Here is a 26,665-nt window from a genome sequence, read left to right as displayed (position 1 = left end):
CAATGAAGCTATAAAACTGTGTATGAACACGGCCTTAGAGTTATTGTGTAGTGGTAGATACACCTCCTGTCTAATAACTTTCACTAATACTGCTAACAGATGACGCAGTCACCCTATGGAGCGTCTGTGTGCTACTCCAGTGCTGCCATTTAAGAATGCAGTGAAGCTACTGTGTGTGAACACGGCCTTAGAATTGTTAGTTGTATACTATACACCTGCTGTCTATTTACTTTCACTATACTGCTATCAGATGATACAGTGATCATGTGGACCTTCTGTGTGCTGACATTTAAGAATGCAGTGAAGCTACTGTGTGTGAACACTGCCTTAGGGTACAAACCCACACACCGTATACACAGCAGATACGCAACAAATACGCAGCAAATACGCAGCAGATTTGTTGGTACAGATTTGATGCTGTGTTCAGTTATTAAGGTTACAAACACACACACCGTATACGCAGCGTATTTACTGCTGCGATACGCAGCAAATACGCAGCAGATTAGATCTAAATAACTGAACACAGCATCAAATCTGCTGCGTATCTGCTGCATATACGGTGTGTGTGTTTGCACCCTTAGATATAATCTGCTGCGTTTTTGCTGCGTATTTGCTGCGTGTTTGCTGCGTATTTGCTGCGTATCGCAGCAGTAAATACACTGCTTATACGGTGTGTGGGTTTATACCCTTAGAATTTAGTCGTGTACTATGTACACCTGCTGTTTAATTACCTTCACTAATACTGCTATCAGATGATGGTTATCATGTGGACCTTCTGTGTGCTGCTATTTAAGAATGCAGTGAAGTTATGAAGCCACCGTGTGTGAACATTGCCTTAGAATTGTAGTGTACTGTGTAACACCTGCTGTCTGATTTCTTTCACTATACTGCTATCAGATGATGCAGTGCCCTATGAAGCTACTGTGTGTGAACACAGCCTTAGAGTTGCTAGTTGTGTACTGGATACATCTGTCTAATTACTTTCCCTAATACTGCTATCAGATTATATAGTGACCATATGGAGCTATGTGTGTGAGCACATGCTTAGAGCTGCTGGATGTGTACTGGATACACCTGCTATCTGATTACTTTCCCTAATACCGCCATCAGATGATGCAGTGATTCTATGGAGTTTTTTTGCGCTGCTCCAGTGCTTCTATTTAAGAATGCAGTAAAGCTACTGTGTGTGAACATGGCCTTAGGATTGTAGATGTGTACTATCTGATTAGTACTGTTATCAGATAATGCAGTGACCTATGAAGCTACATCCTTAGAGATGCTGGATGTGTACTGTGTATACCTACAGTCTAATTACTCTGTAATACTGTGTACACCTGCTGTCTAGTTACACTCTGTAATACTGATATCAGATGATGCAGTGACCCTATGGAGCTTCTGTGTACTGAAGGATGCAGTAAAGCTATGAAGCTGCTATGTGTGAACACCGCCTTAGGATTGCTGGTTGCATATTCAGTGCACCTGTGTGTCTGATTCCAGGCACTCTGCACTAGTCTGTTAGTCAGCCGGTCAGTCTGGCACAATTTCCATCCTTGGATGTAGCCGGATTCTAGTAACAGAACTTCTAGAGAAAAAGCTTTCTTGGCGTACAGATCCTGCAAGATTCCACTTTCAGGTGGCAAGGAATTCATTTGTGGATTGCAACTTTTTCTCAGAAGAGACAATGACTGCTTAAGATTTTACATCTGAATGATAATCTACAGGCTGAACTGGATGGAGTCCGAGGTCATGGCTCCTTCAGACGCACAAAGACCTTGTTCAAAAAAAAAAAAAAAAAAAAAAAAATTAAATAAAATAAATGTCTATATTACTATAGCTGAGCAGTATACTTGGCTGCCCGATCCCCACAGTTTGGAGACTGGTCCTTCGTTGTAAGTGGGCAGATGTTCACTCCAATATAAAGATAGTTGGATCTGTATTGGACATTCTCATGAAAGTCCTTTTTTTCTTATGATCAGGTCCATTATCTGCCCCAGTCTAATAAGAGAAGGAACTTCTACTTTTGTTCCACATTCCGTAGGAATTCTAGTATGGAAGGTAAAGGAAAGAATCCTGCACAAGAAGGACCAGACGTCTCGGAGGCCTTGGGGATGGGGACAAGAACTGGTGACTACGTCTTTTCTGACAATTTATTTCCATAATGAGAGAGGTCTGTACCAGTGTTATATGATAGGAAAGGCTACCATATTGAATTTTGATCTGTGGGTCCCTCCTAGAGGGATGTTATCTGACCGTGTATACTTGTATACAGCCTCCTCTGAGAAAGGTGCTGTATGTGGGATCTATGATCTGTAGGTCCCTCCTAGAAGAAGGATGTTATCTGACCAGGTATACCTGCATTTACCTGTATACAGCCTCCTCAGAGAAAGCAGTTGTATGGAGGATTTATGCTCTGTAGTTCCCTCCTAGAAGAAGGACGTTATCTGGCCATGTATACCCGCATGTACCTGTCTACAGACAAAAGCTGCATATTCCTTTACATCAAGACCCTTTGTACAAGGCAATTGGAATTCTTTTCAAGTTACAGCCCTTCTGTCTGGAATCATCTTGGCTCCATCTACAGTCACCAAGCTGATGTCTATTGTACTTTGACTGTTTGAGAAAATTGAAGCTCATCATTGTTTCTGGCATGGAACAATTCCTAGGGAGGAGAATAGATCCCCAGTCTGTGACTTACTTCCTCCAGAGATAATACAGAAGTTGACACAAGTCGGGGTTCTCGGCACTCCCCAGTTGCTGTCACTTCATCTGATACCCTTGGGTCTTATGTCTACACTGGAAATAACACCCAGAGACAAGGATAGCTTTTTCCTGCTCAATGGCAGCAGTCTCCCAATGAAGTGGGTAGAGAAAACCATTGATATATCAAGCAGTGGGGCGCTTGTATGAGCAACGGGCAAAGGAGCCTTAATCCCCATCAGAGATGTTGCTGGCATCCAACATATGAAGGGAATACTAGTCCACTTCAGCACACCAATCTATGGTAAGCTATCAGTATAAGATCAAAACCGCATCTAGGATGGCGCATATCGATCTTTATAGGGGCACTAACTCTGTGGTATTACTACTGGAGGCAGGGGCATTTTGTCTGCTGGCAATCTATGCTGCGATGTAACCCTGTCGGAGGAACGGTCTCTGGACCAGAAGCTTTCTGGAAAATCGCATGGAGGATAGACCTATTCCTATTCAAGGTTCAAATTGGAAAACCCTTTTTTCCTCACTCCTAAAAAGCCCAGAGTCTTGCAGAATCTGAGACAAGGTTGGGCCTTGGTCAGCCTCATTTGCCCCTATTGACCCAAGAGGGCATGGTTCACAATGGTGAGCCCCCTGCCTAAGAATCTTCTGGGAACTCTCCCAGTCTCCCCAGCTACTGACACAGAGTAGCAGAGATTACTCCCAGCGTCCCTGCCAGGTGTGGGCAGAGTCTAAAAATCTTGCAAGTAGCAAGTCTCTGGTTTCATGATGGCCTCTTATATTATCTAAAAGCATGGCGCTAATTCCATAGGAATAATCTGGAGGCTTCTGTATACCCTCAGTTAATAACTCAAGAGGGCAGGCTTGTCCGAAGCTTGACTGCCGTCAACAAGGTGGGAATTGATATGCTGTCAAAGTGGTGACCACTCTTCTGTAGTCCAGAGCCACAACTGCCTACAGAACCTACCTGAAGGTAAAGAAGATGTTTGAAGCCTGGTGGGTGAAAGTCTCTTCCACATCTCCATTGTTACATTCCATTACTCCTGCCAACACGGGAGAGAAGGAGCTTCATCCCTTAGATGTGGGAAGGGCTTGGAGCATGTATATTGAACGGGCAAACTCCTTCAGGAAATCTAACCACTTGTTTTTTATCCTTTGCAGGGAAAAACAAAGGATGCAAGTCATCCAAAGCTTCTCTGTCCAGATGGATAAGGGAAGTCATCTCCATATGCTACCAAGAAGCTGGATTACAGGTACCTGGTGCAATCAAGGCACATTCAATGAGGGCAATATCATCCACATGGGCTGAAAAAAGATCTGTACCCTTGGAACAAATATGCAGGACTGCTTCATGGTCGTCCGTCAATACCTTTGTCAAGCACTATAGACTAGATATTCACGAGTCAACCAGTTTTTGGCTCAGCCATTCTGTCTTCTGTAATGTAATGGCCCTCCCTAGTCTGTTTTCATAGCTTGCTATATCCCCATTTGTGCTGCTGCTGAGGACGTAAGGGAAAGGATAATTTTTTACTCACCGTAAATTTTCTTTCCTGTAGTCCGAAGCAGCAGCACAGACTTCCCGCCCTGATTTAAACAAAGTATTATTTATGCAGCATACCTTGATTGTTTTAATGCCTTATTAACTAAGTTTTATTATGAATTTTAAATTTTTTTGTCGTTAGAATTGACACAAGGAGGAGGGGTCTGTATGGCCTTCTTATAGGGCTCCTAATCAATCTTTTATTAGTACCATCTGTCCTACCATTGCAGGAAGATAGGATCTTCCCCATTTGTGCTGCTGCTTCGGACTACAGGAAAGAAAATTTACGGTGAGTAAAAAATTATCCTATAGATTTGTAAACTACTTCTATTTAAAAATCTTCAGTCTTCCAGTACTTATCAGCTGCTGTATGTCCTGCAGGAAGTGGTGCATTCTTTCCAGTCTGACACAGTGCTCTCTGCTGCCACCTCTGTCCATGTCAGGAACTGTCCAGGGCAGGAGAGGTTTTCTATGGGGTTTTGCTACTGATCTGGACAGTTCCTGACATGGACAGAGGTGGCAGCAGAGAGCACTGTGTCAGACTGGAAAGAAAACATCACTTCCTGCAGGACATACAGCAGCTGATAATAGAAGTAAATTACAAATCTGTATAACTTTCTGACACCATTTCATTTGAAAATCTATTCTGTAAATCCAGAACATGTGATAATCTGGATGACATCATCTCTGCCATTGGTCGCAGCTCAGCGTCTGTAAGCCTCCCGTAAGCATTTGGAATTATGTATTGCTTGTTGTTTCTCTTGTGGCCCATCCATCTTAGTCACGGGCCCCATGTCCGGCAAGTGATGATGCGTAGGAGCCAAGTATAACCCTGGATATGTAAATATGGGCAGGGGCCACCTGGGTGCCAGCGCCGCCCGCATAATCCCGACTGAAATGCTGCAAGGAGAGTAGAGTCTATAGGTCTCTTATCAGGGAGCGGGGGAGGAACCGTCATGGCTGCCGTCCCAAAATTGCACTTAACCTGTTTCCATCCTGCTCGAGGCCGCGGCTGACGCCCCGTGATACAACCCTAATAGGAGCGCGAGACGATCAGGAGTGGTAGGTGAACGATACATCTACTCCGAATATGCTGAACTTGAGCGTGATCTTCCAGCGTAGATGCGGGGACATGTTCTGAGGAAACACAAAAAAATTGAAATAATAGGTGTGATTTATCAAACATGGTGTAAAGTGAAATAGGCCCAGTTGCCCCTAGCAACCAATCAGATTCCACTTTTTATTCCTCACAGACTCTTTGGAAAATGAAAGATGGAATCTGATTGGTTGTTAGGGGCAACTGAGCCAGTTTCACTTTACACCATGGTCGATAAATCTCCCCCAATAATTGCCGCACACTCCCCGTCCTCGCTGCCATCATCTAAGGCAAGGGTAAGGAACCTTGCCTCTCCAGCTGTGGCAAAACTACAACTCCCATCATGCCTAGCTAAAGCTTTGGCTCTCCAGGCATGATGGGAGTTGTAGTTTTGCCACAGCTGGAGAGCCAAGGTTCCCTACCGCTGATTAAGGTCACATGACAACAAAAAACGGCGCCATGTCACCGACCATATTGTGCGCTGAGTATACGGGGTAAGTCACCTGTGTGGCCCAGTAGATGGGGACGTCGCTGCACAGGATATTGATGGGGACCCCCAGCTTGGTCCGGTCGGCTTCTAATCCTTCCACCAGGTCGTAGGATAAGTCGCTGTCAGACGTGGCATTCTGCGGGGGCAGGAATGGCGGACGTTAGAGGCGGAGCCTGGCGGATGGCGGGTGGGGGAGGGTTTGGGGTGCGGGACCTCACCTGTTTCTGGAAGTGTTTGATGACCCTCAGGATGTCGTGCATGGACGGGATGTTCACGCCGTTCATATCCAGCACTAAACATTTCTGGTTGTCCATTCGCCTGAAGCCGATGATTTCCTGAAGAATATGATGGAGATGATGAGTCAGTATGGAATCTACACTGCATATACTGTACCAAACCCTCAGCTGTGAGCAGTACGGCGGGGTCACTCACATGATTGTAGTCATACAGAATAGTGAGATGATGGATCAGTATGGAGGCTACTGCATATACTGTACCAAACCCTCAGCTGTGAGCAGTACGGCGGGGTCACTCACATGATTGTAGTCATACAGAATAGTGAGATGATGGATCAGTATGGAGGTTATCGCATATACTGTAACTGTACCAAACCCTCAGCTGTGAGCAGTACGGCGGGGTCACTCACATGATTGTAGTCATACAGAATAGTGAGATGATGGATCAGTATGGAATCTACACTGCATATACTGTACCAAACCCTCAGCTGTGAGCAGTACGGCGGGGTCACTCACATGATTGTAGTCATACAGAATAGTGAGATGATGGATCAGTATGGAGGCTACCGCATATACTGTACCAAACACTCAGCTGTGAGCAGTACGGCGGGGTCACTCACATGATTGTAGTCATACAGAATAGTGGACGACATGTTGTTGGTGTTGACATAAAATGCGGCCAGGTTCTCCTCTCTGTTCAACATGACCGTCTGCTGCACCTTCTCCCCGCTCTTAGCATTGAAGGCCATCTCCACCACCTGGAAGATACAACAAGCAGTCCTATGTAACATCACAGATAACATTGTGATAACTGAGTACAGATAATGTAGTAGATGTTCCCTGCAGTCCTATGTAACACCACAGATAACACAGTGATATCTCTGAGTACAGATAATGTAGTAGATGATACCTGCAGTCCTATGCAACACCACAGATAACCGTGATAACTCTGAGTACAGATAATGTAGTAGATGATACATGCAGTCCTATGCAACACCACAGATAACACAGTGATATCTGAGTACAGATAATGTAGTAGTAGATGATACCTGCAGTCCTATGTAACACCACAGATAACACAGTGATATCTCTGAGTACAAATAATGTAATAGATGATACCTGCAGTCCTATGTAACACCACGGATAACACAGTGATATCTTTGAGTACACATAATGTAGTAGATGTCACCTGCAGTCCTATGTAACACCACAGATAACAGTGATATCTCTGAGTACAGATAATGTAGTTATGTGACCTGCAGTCCTATGTAACACCACATATAACAGTGATATCTCTGAGTACAGATAATGTAGTTATGTGACCTGCAGTCCTATGGAACACCACAGATAACAGTGATAACTATGAGTACAGATAATGTAGTTATGTGACCTGCAGTCCTATGGAACACCACAGAAAACAGTGATATCTCTGAGTACAGATAATTCAGTAGATGCAGTCCCATGTAACCCGCACTCACCTCCTCTATGTGCTTCTGCGTCATGTACACCCCAATCAGCGTTGCCCCCACGACTATTATGGCCAGCAGCATGAGGACTACAATGGCCCAGGCCCAGGTCTTCTTTTTTTCGGACATTTTATCAGAAGGCTGGAGGAGAAAATGTCACCGAATAATAATATACATAAATGAGGAAACAAAATAAGAATTTAATGATGATATAATAACAATAGGAGCTGCCAGAATGAGTCCAGCACGTGGCGGCCCACACACCGGAGCGCTCGTCTCCCATGTAATTACTAGGTGAGGTCCCAGCCCGGACTCTGTAATAACAGCCATTACCTCTCTGCTATACATAGTCTCCCATCTCAGATCCTCACTGGTGATAATGGTTATTTACCTCTAAATATGCTTCATGATGAATAGGACGGGGAGGATCTGCTGCCAGGAAAGCTGGGTATAGACCAATGTCCTATCCTGTGAGTGGTCACTCAGCTTTCCTGGAGCTCTGCACCTATCCTTACAGTAAACCAGCGGTGCACAACCTGCAGCCCTCCAGCTGTTTCAGAACTACAACTCCCATCATGCCTGGAATAGACAAAACATGTCCAGGCATGATGGTAATTATAGTGCACTGCAAAAGTCCATCTATGTTTATTAATTTAGCCCCCAGTAGAAATATTAGCCTGTCCATTATGGTCCCATTAAAGGGGTTGTTCACAAAAAAAAATATCTTTCAAATCAACTGGTTCCAGAGATTTGTAGTTTACTTCTATTAAAAAAAATCTCCAGTCGTCCAGTACTTATCAGCTGCTGTAAGTCCAGCAGGAAGTAGTGTATTCTTTCCAGTCGAGCAGGAAAAATTTTCTATGGGGATTTGTTATTGATCTGGACAGTTCCCCGACATGAACAGAGAGCACTGTGTCAGACTGGAAAGAATACACCACTTTCTACATGACATACAGCAGCTGATAAGTACTGGAAGACTGGAGATTTTTTAATAGAAGTAAATTACAAATCTCTGGCACTTTCTGTCACCAGTTGTTCTGTAAGAATTTTTTTGGGGGTGAACAACCCCTTTAAAGCAGAGATGGGGGGAATCTTGGGCTCTCCAGCTGTTTCAAAACTACAATTCCCATCATGCCTGGACAACCAAAGCTTTAGCTGAGCCTCATCTCAGACCCCACCCCAGAGGACAGACCCCACTCGCCCCATATTGCTAGTCATCAGTTTGTATTCCTGTAAGGCACAGGTAGGGAACCTTGGCTCTCCAGCTGTTGCAAAACTACAACTCCCATCATGTTTGAGCTACAGTGTTGGCTGTCCAGGCATGATGGGAGTTGTAGTTTTGCAACAGCTGGAGAGCCGAGGTTCCCTCCCCGTGCTGTAAGGTTTATTAGCATGTATTACACTATTAGCAGCTTTATGAATGGCTTCTTCCTTCCCCGCAGATAAGTAATTGCGCAGAATAACCGGACGTGCGTCTCTTCCCTGTGTAATCTGCCGGGGTGGTTTATGGATTACAGCAGAGATTATACAGATTATACCCTGCTGCTCACCCTCCTCCTCCACTGCTGGGGAAAATGTATAGGATGATATATACCATTGTTATATACCAGCCCTAAAGGCATGATGGGAGTTGTAGTTTTACAACTTCTGGAAAGCACCAGGTTAAAAAAAAACCTTTGGAATAAACCAGTCAGCTAATAACTGATAGAAGGTATGGGAACCTGATAGAAGTTGTTGGAAAAAGGGAAGGATGGAAAAGTTTACTAATTCATTTTTCTAAAATTATTTTCCCTTAGAGGAAACTGGGGGGGGGGGGGGGTACAGAGGGGTCTGGAGGGGGCAGAGGGGTCTGGGGGAGGGGAAGAGAGGTCTGGAGGGGACAAAGGGGTCTGGAGGGGGTAGAGAGGTCTGGAGGGGACAGAGGGATAGCTAGATAGATAGATAGATAGATAGAAGATAGATACATAGAGAAATAGATAGATAGATAGATAGATAGGAGATAGATAAATAGATAGATAGATATGAGATAGATAAATAGATAGATAGATAGAGAAATAGATAGATAGATAGGAGATAGATAGATAGATAGATAGATAGGAGATAGATAGGAGATAGATAGATAGGAGATAGATAGAGAAATAGATAGATAGATAAATAGATAGATAGATAGATAGAGAAATAGATAGATAGATAGGAGATAGATAGATAGATAGATAGATAGATAGATAGGAGATAGATAGATAGGAGATAGATAGGAGATAGATAGAGAGATAGATAGAGAAATAGATAGATAGATAAATAGATAGATAGATAGGAGATAGATAGATAGATGGATAGATAGAGGCCTATCCCTTACCTGCATATGAGGCTGTTCTGGGGATCCCTGCATGTTGTTTGGTTTCTCCTTTTATATATAAGGCGCACTATGCTGCTGTCTCTTCCTGGGGGATGACACACTCTGGGTGTTGGTATGGTACACCCTTCTGAAGGCACCTGTAAAAATAGCCCAGGTGACAACATCCACCTGACCTGGAGCAACTGCAAACCTGCTGGAGAGGGTGACAATGTGCAGAGAGAAAGGTGGAGGGTCAGTGACCTGATCACCGCACTATCTATCTATCTATTGGTATAAAAGTAACAATTCCCACAATATTAATCAGTAAGCTTTGTGAAGACCCTGAATAAGCTGCAGCTCTGGAGTATAATACAGGATATAACTCAGGATCAGTACAGGATTAGTAATATAATGTATGTACACAGTGACCCCTCCAGCAGAATAGTGAGTGCAGCTCTGGAGTATAAGGCCATGTGCAGACCGGCTGTTCCATGACCTGGCTGGATGATCTTTGCAGCTGCATCCGTGCGCGCCCGCATCAGAACTCCCCACTGCACACTATGAAGCTTGCGGCTGGAGCTGCTCGCTCCCCTGTGTGCACTGACAGGGTTTTCTGCGGCCGCTATTCAATGAATAGCAACCGCAGAAAACTGACATGTCAGTTGTTTGCGGCGTCACTCGGGTTCCCGGCCGGAGCCTATACTATGTGTATGCACTCCCATAGACAGCAAGGTAACATATATTTTCGTAATAATCACAGCCGTTGTACAAAGGGCATGGTGTTACAAAAATGTAGGTTGTGTGAACATAGCTTAATACAGCATGTACAGTAACTCAGAATCAGTACAGGATAAGTAATGTAATCTATGTACACAGTGACCCCACCAGCAGAATGGTGAGTGCAGCTCTGGAGTATTATACAGGCTGTAACTCAGGATCAGTCCAGGATCAGTAATGTAATGTATGTACACAGTGACCTTTCCAGCAGAATAGTGAGTGCAGCTCTGGAGTATAATACAGGATGTAACTCAGGATCAGTACACTTCAAAAATTAGTGAAAAGAGTTAATCAAGTTCAATCTATAACCCTACTGTGTTGATCCAAATTGGTTGCAGGAAATCTGCAGTGCTATTACAGTCTACGGGATCATAGTGGGAAAAGCACAAGTCTCTTAACATAGACAGCGCAAATATTGACTTTCCCTGCTTAATGTACTCATAGCAGGAACATAAGACATGGCTGTGTTCACACATTGTTGTAATGATGGCCGCTTTCATTGGACGGTGTCATTAAGACCTCACAAAAGATGTGATGATCCGAAGATCGAGCATTTTCCCGCTCCTTAACCAATTGCTGTCAAAGGAACCAACCCTTCTGGCCAATGGGCAGATTGTGTTGAAGGGGCTTCAGCAACATGCTTAGAGGGGAGTCAGGGTCATGGGCATTAACAGTGGCAGCTATTACTCTCCGGATACTGTGAACAGCTGGTTTGTGTCAGATTTATTGTGAGGGGTAAATGAGGGAGGGTAGCGAGCCGCAAGTAGTTTTGTGGGGATTTTATAGTCACTGTTTTCAAGTATAATAGGATGTAAGACTATGGGAGGATGGGATCCCTATCAGGTCCAGAGTCCAGAAACAGATCCCCCGGGGCACGAAGCTAGATAACATTGGATAACATAGAGAGAGTAGGAACCCGTTCCGCTCCCGTTTTGTTCTGCACATTCACATAATGAGAAAAAGACTTGTGCATAGAATTGGGACAAAGCATTAAATGTAAGGGAAAGCTACTTAGAATAGGTGGAGTGAGAGCTACTTTGCATATTTCTTCTTCCCACATTGTGCAAATCACTTACAATGTTAATTTGCGTCTCTGATGAAGACTGGATCACGCAGGATTTACTGACAGGAACTCAAGGACTTGAGTGTTGCCAGAAACCCTTGAGGACCGATTGGCGCCTTCAGGTGACTCTTCAACAAGTTTGGATATGTTCTCCGGTAAACTCTCTGCTTCTTTGGAATTTTTTTGTGCCAAGTAGGAAGAGTCTGTTATGGAATCATTAAGCAGCAATGAGAGCACGACCCCCCCCCCCCCCCAAATCACTAGCACCGTTGTGTTGCAGAGGTAGTTCAATGTTCTGTCCCGGGGTCCAAATGTCTCCTAGTGCGATCCTTTTTACAAAAATGTTCTTTTAATCTGGCGGTACAGTGTCAATGAGGCGGGTCCTAGACCCTAGGTCTGCAGGGCCTCTCTTCTTGCTACAAGGCATGGTTAATAAGAAGGGGGCGGGCAGCAAGAAGAGAGAGGCGCTGCAGGCCTAGGGCAAGGACGGTCTCGGCCCTGCCTTATTGACATTGCAACCCTGGATTAAAAGAGTGTTTTTATTAAAAAGACCGGGGGACGGGGGGTTGGGGGGTTGGGGGAAAACACTTCTTTTTACATTTACCATATAAAAGTGAAAGTTTTATAGAGAAACGGATACAAAAACAGATGCAATTGTGTGTCATCCGCTTGGAACGGATAGTGTTGACGGTGGATTAAAAAAAGGCATCCATTTCGTTGTTTTTTTTTTTTTTTTTAATGATGGAAGTCAAAGGAAAAACGGACCCAAACGGATGAAAAACAATTGCATCTGTTTTTTTCCATAAAAATTATATGTTAAACGGATTGTAAAAACGCAGTGTGAACCCAGCCTTACTCCACCAGAAAACCCTTATATGGATGTGTCAATAGAAAGTTATGGCTACTAAAAAAAAAAAAAGAAAAATGGAAAATTAACTTTATTATAATGGAAATAAAAGAGCAACACCATAAAAAATAGATATCACTATCTAGGTATGAAAACTATCACTGCAGCCTAAGGCAAACAAGCAAAATATTACAAACCGATTCTTCTGGATTGCTGAAAAGAAAACGACACTAAGAAACACATTTCTAGTGTTGAAAATTCCAGTATCAAACCATTATAGTATAGTTATATCGTTCATATTTAAACGATAACCGTTCTGTGTAATTGCAGGCAACGATCGAAAAATTGTTTGTGTGTCGTTGATCGTTAGAGATGAGCGAACCTGGAGCATGCTCGAGTCAATCCGAACCTGAACTTTCGGCATTTGTTTAGCGGTGGCTGCTGAAGTTGGATAAAGCCCTAAGGCTATGTGGAAATCATGGATATAGTCATTGGCTGTATCCATGTTTTCCAGACAACCTTAGAGCTTTATCCAAGTTCAGTAGCCCCAGATAATCAAATACCGAACCCGGTTCGCTCATCTCTATTGATCGTTGATTTAGATCTGACCCATCGTTAATCGTCCGCTAAACGTTCAGTGTAATTCCACATTGTTTGCTTTTTCTGGGATCAGATGGAGTAAACGATCAAAGTAACGATTGTTACAACGACATTCTGTGTAATATGGTGAACGATTTCAGGATGACGATAAACAATCTCGTTTGGGATCGTTTATCATCAATCGGTCCTATTACACAGAGAGATTATCGTTTAAAAACTCACTATAATGATTGAAAATGAATGATTATCTGTCCGTTTAATAACGACCGGCGACCAAACGATTAACGAAAAATCGTTCATTTCTGTCTTTCAACATGTTGAAAAATTATCGCTGGTAGTTTGCTGATTGTTCGTGTAATAAGTCATTTGCAGATAAAACATGCTACATGGGCTGACCTGAGGAACGATTAACGACTGAATAATAACGTGAAAACGATAGTTCATAACAACCAACAATTGGTGAATGTAATAAATGCAGAATTGTTCGCTACAAGATCGCTATTTATCGGCAGCAATTGATTATTATAGCAAATCTTAAAACGATAATTGCTACGTGTAATACGGCCTTTAGAGATTGTTTGCCGCATTGTTCTGCAATCTCATTCAATTAATAATTGATTGATTAATTTGTGGGGCGGGTTTTCTCCACTTTAGGGCACTATGATGGGGAACCCTTGTGCCCCCATATTGGCTTGTCTATTACTAGACTGGTGGGAGATATATGGTCGTGTTTGCTCAAGTGATCGGGATGGAGTCGTTCCATAGATGACATCCTTATTATACTGACTGATATAAAGGAAATCTTTCAGTCAGAGGTGGAGCCGCTGAGGATAATGTCCCATTATGAAACCTCCATCCTCCCCTGTACATCAATAAGTTTGCGCGGGTTGAGGCGCATTGTGTGGGGTGAGTGGATTGAGTAGGTGATGTTTGGGGTGCGGCGTCTCTGTTATTCCTCTGGTAATCGGAGATAATCTCTTATTGTTTGCTGTGTCTGATGAGTGATGAGTCTCGGGCACCGGATAGGAGTTATCCTGATTCTACCTGTAGATATGTGTGATGGAAAAACATCTGCAAACAGTGGAATCATTGTATCAGTGACAGCTCTGCCACCCACCAGATGTGAGAACCCAGGATTGTGTGAGGCCCTGTGGTCAGGGATGATGGGAGTGGTGTTCTGTGCATAAAATAGGGAGATTAGTAGCCAGTGATAGTGGCAGGAAATATGACCAGAGCACAACAGGGACCCCCAGGACACCACGGCCCAGCAATAATTCAATGGACACCCAGAAATGGATGGTAAACTATACGACGCAGGGGAGTGAACATTAAAGAGACTCTGTCAGTAGGTTTATGGTGTCCTATCTCAGGGAAGCATAAACTAGTGACAGAGAAGCTGAACAGAATGATGCATCAGTTACATTGTTCTGCGCAGCTGATCCAGAGATATCTCCTTAATAACATGGACAGTAAGTAGTCCTCTCCATTATGTGCATGAGCCCAGTAGTCCTGGATATTCATGAGAAGCAGAAAACTCCACCCACCAGCTGCTGATTGGCAGTTATCTATCCATGCTGTGTATAGGCAGTCAACTGTCAATCAGCAGCTGGAGGGTGGGGGGAGGGGTGTGGCAAGAATCCTATTCTCCTGGATATTAGGGGAACGGCTAAACAGAATGATGTAAGTAATACACCGCTCTGTTCAACATTCTCCTGTACACAGTGATTCCAAATATGTGTACATTCTATCCTTTATGACATCCTTATAGTGCCAATACGTTTTCAGGCTATGTTTACACTACGTATATTTCAGTCAGTATTGTGGTCCTCATATTGCAACCAAAACCAGAAGTGGATTGAAAACACAGAAAGGCTCTGTTCACACAATGTTGAAATTGAGTGGATGGCCGCCATTTAATGGCAAATATTTGCTGTTATTTTAAAACAACGGCTGTTATATTGAAATAATGGCCGTTAATTACTGTTATATGGCGGCCATCCACTCAATTTCAACATTGTGTGAACAGATCCTTTCTGTGTTTTTAATCCACTCCTGGTTTTGGTTGCAATATGAGGACCACAATACTGACTGAAATATATGTAGTGTGAACCCAGCCTCAATGTATTGCCCTCTCTTAGCTTTATACACAGGCTCTGTACATGGGTTACATGGGCAAAGTACACAGTAGGACACTTCACTTCCCGGCTTTGATGAAATGACAGTGATGCCGTATATTCGTTCATGCTCCTTCACTTTCCTTATCAGCTTTGTCGCCACTTCTTGTCTTTTGGTTACTTACTGTATAAATGTTATGAAACCTTGACAAGTGAATGATAAGACTCGGTCCAAGTTTCTGAAGATGGAAAGCACCGGACACAAAGCTCTACCTATAACCCAGAGGACCAGCGGCATCCATCACTACAGCCATGGAGAATATGACCGAGCAGCTCGACATGAACCTGCCTGTAAGTACTAAGAGGCATATATGAGAAATATAACCATGTATAACACAGTATATAAGTTCATAATAGTAATAACATAATATAATATTCAGTGTATAACAGAATAGTCATAATATACAATATATAAAAGACAAGTAATAATACTGTGAAATTTACATATATGGATAATACATACAGCACATAGAACAATATGAATTATATAATTATGTACAGTAAATAGACAAGTACTTGTATATACAGTAGATGTAACAACAGCTTGGCCTCTATGCCCTTTCTCTCCTCCTCCTTCTCCAGCCTGTATCTCTCCTCTCCTGATTGCTCAGTCTCCAGACCACTTCTCTCCTCTCTTGATGGCTTGGTCTTCAGCCTTTCTCTCTCCTTTTCTGGCAGCTCAGTCTCCAGTCCCTATCTTTTCTCTCCTGATGACTTGGTCTCCATTCCTTATCTTTTCTCTCCTGATAACTTGGTCTCCATTCCTTATCTTTTCTCTCCTGATGGCTTAGTCTCCAGTCCTTATTCCTCTTTTCTTCCAAGCTTGGTCTCCAGACCCCATCTCTCCTCTCCTGGTTTCTCAATATTAGAGCAGCTCAATGCACTGGAGGCGGGCCCAGTTCACTGATATCCCCTCCAGGGCCGGCATCAGCACTGGGCTTACCCGGACAAGTACCAGAGCCCCAACACCTCCAGGGGCCCAGAGCTGGAGGGGGGGCCCGGTGTTCGGATGTTCAGCCCGCTCACTGTAATGCAGGGTGATCACATGATCAGAAGGTCCTCAACCTATTTACAGTGTGGAGATTGGCTGGGCAAAACGGTGTGTCAGTCAGTAATGTGTGTCAGTCAGTGAGTAATGTGTGTGTCAGTAAGTAATGTGTGTCAGTCAGTAAGTGTCTGTGTCAGTAATGTGTGTTTGTGTATGTTAGTGGTGTCTCAAGTGACTGTGCATAGTGTGTGGATGGCTGAGGGCCCCACTAGAGCTCTGTTGCCCAAGGGCCCGCCAAAACCTGGAGCCAAACCTGATCCCATCCCCTTGGTGTCGTGGCCAGACTTGATTTTGAAGGAGGTACATCACCCGGGGAGGAGATATCGGAGACCTAGGGGTGCCGGGCCCACGTCCGGTGCGTCCCTAATTGTATATTAAGAAACCAATGCAGATGGCGGGAACCGAGCGCCAATTTGAAAAATGGACTGCCATTATGTGCCAGATCTGACCAGGTTATAGAAAAATAAATTATTCGCTTTAATGAGGACTAGATCCTCATATTTGTGGTGTAGAGAACCACCACCCAGACTCAGGCCGTGCTCCCTCTGGAGTCCTTTCCATTGTGTAACCCTCACATACCGCTATAAAATCTCACATACCCACTTTAATAATTCTAATATTTCTTTTCTTTCTTACAGATGCATAAGGGTCAGGGCCCATTGGCCAGGAAGAGGTGGATTGTGGGTATTGGACTTGGGGTGCTGCTAATCGTGGCTGTGTCTTTAATCTGAGTTTACATGACGCAGAGGCATACGGAGAAGGTGAGTGTTACCAGTGATACGGGGGATGGCAGGAAATCCTACCACACATAATTTTTTACTCTTTCCACCCATTTTTGTAGCTTATAGCTAACAGACCCTCTTTATTCCTGCAGGTGGTGACGATGGCGTTTAACGCCAGGGACGGGCAGTGGATTCAACAGAGAGTTTCCGTCAATGAACAGGAGACCAAGGCGGCCATATTTGTCAGCAGCAGGAACTATTCCGCCACCGTGTTGTATGATTACAGGAGGGTAAGTTGTCACTACATATGTGGTGACCCGGTGCGGGCACCTAAACCTGTATTGCACCTGAGTAAGGTAACTACCTTGGGTTCACACAAGTGGGATGAGGTATTTACTGCAGTTAGTGTTTTTCTCACTAGGTGTCACTATTGTGTTTGTATGTAGCTTATTTTATGCACAGCTGAAGTATACTAAGGGCTAACTATTGTGTGTCACATGTTGTCCATTACCCACTCACAGGTGCATGTGCTTTCTCACCTTTCCTCAGTCTATCTTCTGCTTGCTCTCTCTCTGCACACACACAGCCCACCAATCACAGGCAGGGTTAGTTGGATCCCTGTAGAAAGGACAAGTCTCTGCTGGAGTTAAGCCAGGTCCTCTGACAGGGACTCAACTATACAAGCATGAACTGAAGAGGGAAAGAAGAACATAGGATATGAAAGTGAGGCGCACACCTAAGATATGATACAAAAATAGCTTTATTCAATCCGGCTACAAACAGGTTAAAAACATCTAAAATCCCAAAAACGACATCCTCCTAGAACACAGGAGGTTGCTCCTAGAATATGCAAGCAAGCAACAGTTCTTCCTTATGAGCAACAGAACCGCTATGGAGTGCTAGAACTCTAGAGGGGGAGAGAAGCCGCATAGGGAACACCTTGTCAACGCTAGGAACAGGGCAGGGCAGTTACCTCAGCATTCATATGAACTGACCCCAGTGGAATAAAAAGTATGGAAAGTCTACGTATTCCACTGCGCAGTGCCAGACGACTGGGAAGTCTTGGAAGTCAGCTTAGCCCAGATAACTTGGCCTGGGGCTTGTACAACCCACCTAGGACGAGTAGCCCACAAGTAGGGGGCAAAAGGCGGTTAAAATAGAGTTCATCCATGAGTATGAGTATTCTTTATATCTTTTCTACACACCTCTACTGTTCCAGACACAGTACACTTCTACATTGGTACCTCAGGCAACCCCTTTACTCGCTCTAAGCTCTTACTTCTCCAAAGCACCTTATCTCGACCTCAACTACGAGCACCTGAGTCACTTGCAAGATTGTAGCATACTTTTTGTATTGCACTGGACTGTATTTCACCAAAGTAGTTTCCCTGTATTGCACTACGTTCTCTCAAGTAAATTGATTTATTCTTCTAAAGCATTGGACTCTGGCCTACTCCTTGTGCACCTGCACACACCTGTACACTTGGGTTAAATCTTTAATGGTGTTATTGAGGTGTCAAACACCTCACCGGGGTGGGTCCTATACAGCTCCAGGCTACCATGACCCTAGACCGACTCACCGTACCAGCTGACACGGCAGGGGGACCACCGACCAAAAACTCCCCGCACCTTACCGGCTACCACACATAGAATAGCTGAGGGTTAGCTCTTAGTGAGCCCCACACTGCAGCATGTCGCAGATCTTATCACACACTGCAGCATGTCGCAGATCTTACCACACACTGCAGCATGTCGCAGATCTTACCATACGCTGCAGAATGTCGCAGATCTTACCATACACTGCAGCATGTCCCAGATCTTACTATACACTGCAGCATGTTGCAGATCGCAGCATGTCACAGATCTTACTATACATTGCAGCATGTCGCAGATCTTACCATACACTGCAGCATGTCCCAGATCTTACCATACACTGCAGCATGTTGCAGATCTTACCATACACTGCAGCATGTTGCAGATCTTACCATACACTGCAGCATGTTGCAGATCTTACCATACGCTGCAGCTTGTCACAGATCTTACTATACATTGCAGCATGTTGCAGATCTTACTATAGACTGCAGCATGTCTCAGATCTTACCATACACTGCAGCATGTCGCGGATCTTACTATACACTGCAGCATGTCGCAGATCTTACCATACACTGCAGCATGTCGGAGATCTTACTATACACTGCAGCATGTCGCAGATCTTACTATACGCTGCAGCATGTCGCAGATCTTACCATACGCTGCAGCATGTCCCAGATCTTACCACACACTGCAGCATGTCGCATATCTTACCACACACTGCAGCATGTTGCATATCTTCCCATACACTGCAGCATGTTGCAGATCTTACCATACGCTGCAGCATGTCGCAGATCTTACCATACGCTGCAGCATGTCGCAGATCTTACCATACACTGCAGCATGTCGCAGATCTTACCATACACTACAGCATGTCGCAGATCTTACCATACGCTGCAGCATGTCGCAGATCTTACCATACGCTGCAGCATGTCGCAGATCTTACCATACACTGCAGCATGTCGCAGATCTTACCATACACTGCAGCATGTTGCAGATCTTACCATACGCTGCAGCATTTTGCAGATCTTACTATACACTGCAGCATATAGCAGATCTTACCATACACTGCAGCATTTTGCAGATCTTACCATACACTGCAGAATGTCGCAGCTCTTACTATACACTGCAGCATGTCGCAGCTCTTACAATACACTGCAGCATGTCGTTTGTGGAAGTCCATGTGGACTCCAATAGTTTCCATATATAAATCATAATAACCCAGGTGTAATATTCAGCATACTCTCTACATACAATTCGCTCCTTGTATATTTATTGCACTCACATTTATATCTTGTTCCTGCATAGAAACTTATTGGGATCCGGACAATGAACAGCAGTCTATGTTATGTGCTGAGGATGGAGAGATCCCAGACTCCATCTATACAGGATATACTCACACTGATGGACAATGCCAAGGCCAATGTAAGTGCCAGCAATGCTGTGACTATAGGGGGGCAGGGGCCACAGTCACATCCTGGTCTCAGTATAGGCAGGGGCCACGGCCACATCCTGGTCTCAGTATAGGCAGGGGCCACGGCCACATCCTGGTCTCAGTATAGGCAGGGGCCACGGCCACATCCTAGTCTCAGTATATGCAGGGGCCACAGTCACATCCTGGTCTCAGTATAGTATAGGCGGGGGCCACAGTCACATCCTGGTCTCAGTATAGGCAGGGGCCACAGTCACATCCTGGTCTCAGTATAGGCAGGGGCCACAGTCACATCCTGGTCTCAGTATAGGCAGGGGCCACAGTCACATCCTGGTCTCAGTATAGGCAGGGGCCACAGTCACATCCTGGTCTCAGTATAGGCGGGGCCCCCTAGTCCTGTGTGGGTGATATGCCTGCAGGTTTCCTGATTAGAGAGGAGTTAGGCCCGGCCTTAGGCCCAGTGGTACAGAGCAGGACTGACAGAGACAGGCACACATGTACACACTCATGTACAAGAACTCAAGGTATTACCAGTTCCTACCAGGAGGGGGTCAAATCCTTGAATGGTTACATACAGACTTGGTACAATCATAACTTTCTAGGTTGCTGTCCCTTTATCCAATCTCTATTGTGCTTCTTCATCAATGTACCAGTGTTGCGGACCCAGCACCATGGACCAGTGATTTTCAACCTTTTTTGAGCAGCGGCACACTTTTTATACTTTAAAAAGTCCCGGGGCACACCACCAACCAAAATGGCAAAAAAATTACACTAATACAGTACATATTATACATATAGTTAATAATATAGATTCTAAATGTATTTATACTCACTCAGTGTGAAACCTGGGCCTGTTTTCTTCTCCCCCCTGTGCTTCTCTCCCCCATGCTTCTCTCCTGTGCTTCTCTACACCATACTTCTCTCCCCCTGCTTCTCTCCTGTGCTTCTCTCCACCATACTTCTCCCCCCTACTTCTCTCCTGTGCTTCTCTCCACCATATTTCTCCCCCCTGCTTCTCTCCTGTGCTTCTCTCCACCATACTTCTCCCCCCTACTTCTCTCCTGTGCTTCTCTCCACCATATTTCTCCCCCTGCTTCTCTCCTGTGCTTCTCTCCACCATACTTCTCTCCCCCGCTCCTCTCCTGTGCTTCTCTCCACCATACTTCTCCCCCCCTGCTTCTCTCCTGTACTTCTCTCCCCCATGCTTCTTTCCTGTGCTTCTCTCCACCATACTTCTCCCCCCTGCTTCTCTCCTGTACTTCTCTTCTCCATGCTTCTCTCCTGTGCTTCTCTCCACCATGCTTCTCTCCACCATACTTCTCTCCCCCTTGCTTCTCTCCACCAAACTTCTCTCCCCCCTGCTGCTCTCCCCCATCCCCATGTTTCTCTCCCCCCTGCTTCTCTCCCCTGTTTCTCCCCCATCCCCAGGTTTCTCTCCCCCATTGTTTTCTCCTGTTTCACAGGGGCACCATAGTTTGGGGAACTTTCCCCGCGGCACACCCGACCATGTGTCGCGGCACACTAGTGTGCCACGGCACACTGGTTGAAAATCACTGCCATGGACAGCTCACTCTTCAGAACCGTGGACAGCTCTGTGTTCAGCACCATGGACAGCTCAGCTGATCCCAGAACCAAAGGCGCTGAATCCAATTGTTTTTGATAATTTTCGATCCACAAGAGATATTGCAAGTCTGACTTCCACCTTCCCATTGGAAAAATTTGGCCTTGATCCAATATAGCAGCTTTTAAGATGGCAGCCATGGTCCAGACAGAGCCTAAAAAAATAGGCCCCCTCACCCATTACTTGCTCGGATTCTGAAATAAGGGCCAGTTCACACAGAGTAAAACTGGTGGAATTCCATGGTGGAACTCTCCGCTGTGGAATCCCACCAGCCTACGTGTCATACTGCCAGTCTATGGGAGGACTCGCATGCCTCCTCTCTCCGCTTGAAAGAATTCACATGTCAATTCTTCTGTGCAGAGAGAGGAGGTGCGAGCCCTCCCATAGACTGCCTGTATGACACGGAGGCTGGTGGGATTCCGCAGCGGAGAGTTCTGCTACAGAATGTCGCCAGTTTTACTCCGTGTGAACTGGCCCTTTATGGGTGTGCTGAGACTTCTGGCTCATCGTATAGAGTAATATCCTTTGAATCCAGCTTCAATGGGACATTATAGGCGACAATAGGCTTTCATTTACACTTCCCAAATAGAGGAGCCCATAAGGTATGATCTGACACTGTTGCAGGGACGGCCATGAAGCTGGTGTAAGTTTTTAGCCTTTTCTCTGTATAACATTCTTACTATTTGCTTAGAACTCATCCAGTGGCAATGAGATCACGTATATCGTTACACCGGAGCAGAAAGCAGACGCTGCAGACGTGGGGATGGGAGTGAACATTCTCTGCAACAATACTGACATCCTCTGGGCAAAATCGGTAAGACGCCTGCTCATGGAGGTTAGGGATTATAAACCTGTTTATGAGCTCCAGCTAATGTAGTAACATAGTAATTGATTTTCTTGTGATTGATAAATTAAAAGGGTATTCCGCTCAAGCATAACTTTTCATATGTTGCTGCCAACAGTGAGACTAACAATTCCTTTTGTACTTGTTATTATCTATTTAGTCTCCTTCCTTCCAGTTCTCAGCTGCTGCTGTCTGCTGAAGACACAGAAATCTGCGTTTGAACCTTTCTCTCTGTCTCCACCTCCCTTCTGAGACAGGCTATGTAAACAAGTCCCTGGCTGTATCTGCAACTTTGTAGATTCTTTGTAATGTTAAGAGTTGCTGATGAACTTACTGTCATTAACACTCCTGGCATTACAAAGTTGTTACAAAGTTGCAGTTAGGGACATCCGCCATCTAGGAAGGGAGGGGGAGGAGGAGGAGACAGGGAGAAAATCTCATACACAGATTTTTGTGTCTTTAACAGAAAGCAGAAGCTGAGAACTGGGGGAAGGAGACTGAATAGATAATAAGTACGGAAGGAATTGTTAGTCTCACCATGGGCAGCAACATATTAAAAGCTATGCTTGAGTGGAATACCCCTTTAAACTATATATATATACTAGATATATATGCAAGACCTATCTCCAACTCCCATCCTACAGGGTTTAGTCGCCACTGAAAAACTGGGACTAAACAGAAAGGCAGCTGGGATTATGGGAATAGTCAGGCTCAATTTGTTCTGCCATTTACATAGTCCTTAATCATTGTACACTGAACCGTCCTGGAACTTGAAAGACTTCACTTCAAATCTCTATGTAGTAACATGGGGCATGGGGGTTATGGTGAGTGTAGAAAGCAGACAGACTGCACAGGGTGGAACTGAATCGGAACACAGATAGGTGGGGGATGAGAGCTCCTTAGGGCTCTACCATTCTCACAGCTGAGCTCTCACTTAATTCTACATTATTTAGTAATCATTATATCCGTTTCTTTCCAGATGAATCCTGAACATGCGAGTCGGTGTGTGCTGATAGGGTCGTGTTCGACAACTACAACTACCAAACCAATTACAATTTCAATTTCAAATAACAATTGAAATAGCACCTGCAGCTTTTATGTATGGGGAAGACACATGATCGGCATCGGAACCAGGCTATAAATATCACTAAGACAGCTGCTCAATCCAGGTGTAACATAAACCCTGTTCTGCTTTGCTTATGCAACCAGAATAAAACCCTCATCCTTTACCCTGCAGGTTGCATCCGGAGGGCTAGAAAACTTTGCAAAATGCAAGACTTAAGTTACAAACCCACTTGCCGGATCTGCAGCGAGTCTCCTTGCTGCGTTTTTGCAGGGAGACTCGCTGCAGATCCCGGCCCTATACTTTCAATAGCAGAGAAACTCGCAGCAGGGATGTACATCCCTGCTGCGATTTTGTCTGCAGCCTGCCCTATTAAACCCCCGGCCGCCGGACATTATACATTACCCGGTCCCCATACCTGCTTGCTTCGGGGCTCCCGGTGTCTTCACGGCCCGCCCGGCCAATCAGTGCGCTGCGGCGGGGCAGCGCACTGATTGGCCGGGCGGAACGTGCCGGGAGCCGCTGAAGCAAGCAGGAGCCGGGATCAGGTAATGTATATCCTGCCCGCCCCGATCGCCCCCAGCCCCCGGCCGCACGATCGCCCCCAGCCCCGCAGCCCCTGGCCGCACGATCGCCCCCAGCCCCGCAGCCCCCGGCCGCACGATCGCCTGCAGCCCCGCAGCCCCCGGCCGCACGGGGGCTGCGGGGCGATCGTGCGGCCGGGGGCTGCAGGGCTGGGGGCGATCGTGCGGCCGGGGGCGATATACATTACCTGATCCCGGCTCCTGCTTGCTTCAGCGGCTCCCGGCACGTTCCGCCTGGCCAATCAGTGCGCTGCCCCGCCGCAGCGCACTGATTGGTCGGGCAGGCCGTGAAGACACCAGGAGCCACGAAGCAAGCAGGAACGGGGACCGGGTAATGTATAATGTCCGGCGGCCGGGGGGTTAATGGGGCGGGCTGCAGACAAAATCGCAGCAGGGATGTACATCCCTGCTGCGAGTTTCTCTGCTATTGAAAGTATAGGGCCGGGATCTGCAGCGAGTCTCCCTGCAAAAACGCAGCAAGGAGACTCGCTGCAGATCCGGCAAGTGGGTTTGTAACCTTAAAGCTTAAGTTGACTTAAAGGTACTCCAGAGAAAAACAATTGTTTTCAAATCAACTGGTATCAGAAAGTTATATACAGATTTTAAGTTTACTTCTCTTTAAAAACTGAAGTCCTTCAGCACTTATTAGCTGCTGTATGTCCTACAGGAAGTGGGGGTTTCCTTCCAGTCTGACACAGTGCTCTCTGCTGCCACCTCTTTCCATGTCAGGAACTGTAAAGAGCAATAGCAAATCCCCATATAAAACCTCTCCTGCTCTGGACAGTTCCTGACATGGACAGAGAGGGCAGCAGAGAACACTGTGTCATGCTGGCAAGAATACACCACTTCCTGCAGGACCTACAGCAGCCGATAAGTACTGGAAGACCTACTTTTTTTTTTTTTTTTAAAGAGAAGTAACCTACAAATTTGCATAATTTTCTAGCACCAGTTTATTTGAAAACAACAGTTTTTCTCCGGAGTACTGCTTTAACACCTTTATTTTCAACCTCATGTGATAGATGTGTGTATTATGTTGGCAAATGAGTTCATAAAAATGTATCAGAATAAACATGGTCTTTGCAATAAGCAACAGAGATTATGTGTACATATGAATTCTTATTTGTTACACCTCAGTAATAATGTCAGCTGTCAGGCAGGGTGCCTCCAGATTCTTGCATCCGTGTCTTCCTAAACACAGGAGAAAATGTCAAGAAAGTTGCATACATTGCACAACATAGGGCTATGTTCACACTGCGTATGAGTCCGGCCGTAGTGCGAACCACGAATATACGCACATAGTTTTGAGGTTGATGCGTTCGCTTGAAAGTATACGATATACGCACAGTGCACACTACGTATGAGCTTACGGCCGGATCGTATGCAGCGCCGTGAAAAATGAACAAGACCATTGTTTGAGGACGGAAATGTTCCAACTCACGGCCGTGGATTTCCATGCGGTCCCGTACGAAGTACTTATTTCAGCCAAATTGAACTTGATTTTTCGATCCAAAAGGTTCTGTGAGTTTTATTGGGCTGGGCGAAGATTTCCAAGTAAATGACCTGTTTCAGATCGCTTCGAAACAAGCCAGGGAAGCATAACTGTACTACGGGCGTATGTTCGCGGTTCGTACACATCCGTCCGCATGTCGATTTTTCCCACGCCCGTAGTTTCAGCCGCACATGTTCGGCGGCGTACAAAATGCGGCCGGACTCATACGCAGTGTGAATATAGCCTAATACTGCACACCAGTCAAAAAGAATTTCTATTTCAATTGTCAGTACCCAGGGACATCAGTACATAAGCAGTATGTGCCAGTATAACCCAATGGCTTCTCCATGCCACTCAGGGTGACAGGGAGGTAAACAAGCTCCCGCATCACTCAATATAGTATATGGCCTTAATCAAAGTCATCCGTGATTGCCGATCTGTAATCTGGGATCAACTAATTGCCCATTGATTTCTATTGGGCTATTCACACAGTCTGCAGTCCGTACCGCAAAAAAATTGTCCTAGTGCGGATTGAGATTGTGGTACGGATTACCGATAGAAGTCTGTAGGATCTGTGTTTTTTGGGGACATCAAAAAACACAGATCAAATCTAAGTAAACTAGCACTGTTCACATTTTACGCATTTTACGCGGATGCAATTACGCATAATTTTCGACGGAACAAAGAAAAATTAACTGAAGGTTTTGCGGCCCGGAAAAATCACCGAACGTGTGAATGAGGCCTAATCCAGAGCTCCAGCAGAAATCACTCTCAGTGCTCTGACTATACTATACATGTTACTGCAGATTCACCCCACAGTGCACAATACCGGCTACATAAAGCTAACCATAGCTATCCTACCCAGAGGAAAGTTTTCTGGGAGGAGGACATAGAGGGTACTTGGTCAGGGGAATAGGTGCTGGTGTGCTCAAGAGA

General features: G+C 45.2%; 2 protein-coding genes across 3 annotated transcripts; one reads left to right on the top strand and one right to left on the bottom strand.

Annotated features, from left to right (window-relative positions):
- Positions 1–4,721: 4,721 nt before the first annotated feature.
- LOC138769580 (surfactant protein C-like) lies at positions 4,722–10,004 on the bottom strand. Its single transcript, XM_069948148.1, has 6 exons — positions 9,897–10,004; positions 7,553–7,681; positions 6,695–6,832; positions 6,057–6,173; positions 5,852–5,974; positions 4,722–5,389 (listed from the first exon to the last, which is right to left on the bottom strand). Exons 1-6 carry the CDS (start codon positions 9,927–9,929, stop codon positions 5,306–5,308), a joined length of 624 nt encoding a protein of 207 aa, XP_069804249.1. The 5' UTR covers positions 9,930–10,004; the 3' UTR covers positions 4,722–5,305.
- A 5,489-nt stretch (positions 10,005–15,493) lies between these two features.
- On the top strand, positions 15,494–23,840 carry LOC138769353 (surfactant protein C-like). 2 transcript variants are annotated; one of them, XM_069947765.1, is made up of 6 exons: positions 15,494–15,627; positions 17,023–17,145; positions 17,259–17,396; positions 20,005–20,121; positions 22,441–22,563; positions 23,573–23,840. In XM_069947765.1, exons 2-6 carry the CDS (start codon positions 17,122–17,124, stop codon positions 23,669–23,671), a joined length of 501 nt encoding a protein of 166 aa, XP_069803866.1. In that variant the 5' UTR covers positions 15,494–15,627; positions 17,023–17,121; the 3' UTR covers positions 23,672–23,840. The 2 variants fall into 2 exon arrangements, with proteins under 2 accessions (XP_069803866.1, XP_069803867.1); XM_069947766.1 differs by lacking the exon at positions 20,005–20,121.
- Positions 23,841–26,665: the final 2,825 nt, after the last annotated feature.

Source organism: Dendropsophus ebraccatus, chromosome 12, assembly GCF_027789765.1.
Source record: "Dendropsophus ebraccatus isolate aDenEbr1 chromosome 12, aDenEbr1.pat, whole genome shotgun sequence".
NCBI lineage: Eukaryota > Metazoa > Chordata > Amphibia > Anura > Hylidae > Dendropsophus > Dendropsophus ebraccatus.
This window is presented reverse-complemented; position numbering and strand designations above follow the sequence as displayed.

What these genes read in the sequence shown, in the direction of transcription:
- LOC138769353 (XM_069947765.1), top strand. Translation starts at nt 17,122, where the DNA reads ATGACGCAGAGGCATACGGAGAAG. An exon ending in CGCAGAGGCATACGGAGAAG is followed by an intron (nt 17,146 to 17,258) that starts GTGAGTGTTACC and finishes TTATTCCTGCAG; the next exon opens with GTGGTGACGATGGCGTTTAA. An exon ending in TGTTGTATGATTACAGGAGG is followed by an intron (nt 17,397 to 20,004) that starts GTAAGTTGTCAC and finishes GTTCCTGCATAG; the next exon opens with AAACTTATTGGGATCCGGAC.
- LOC138769580 (XM_069948148.1), bottom strand. Translation starts at nt 9,929, where the DNA reads ATGCAGGGATCCCCAGAACAGCCTCATATGCAG. An exon ending in CGCAGAAGCACATAGAGGAG is followed by an intron (nt 6,833 to 7,552) that starts GTGAGTGCGGGT and finishes TGTATCTTCCAG; the next exon opens with GTGGTGGAGATGGCCTTCAA. An exon ending in CCATCTACTGGGCCACACAG is followed by an intron (nt 5,390 to 5,851) that starts GTGACTTACCCC and finishes GTGTTTCCTCAG; the next exon opens with AACATGTCCCCGCATCTACG.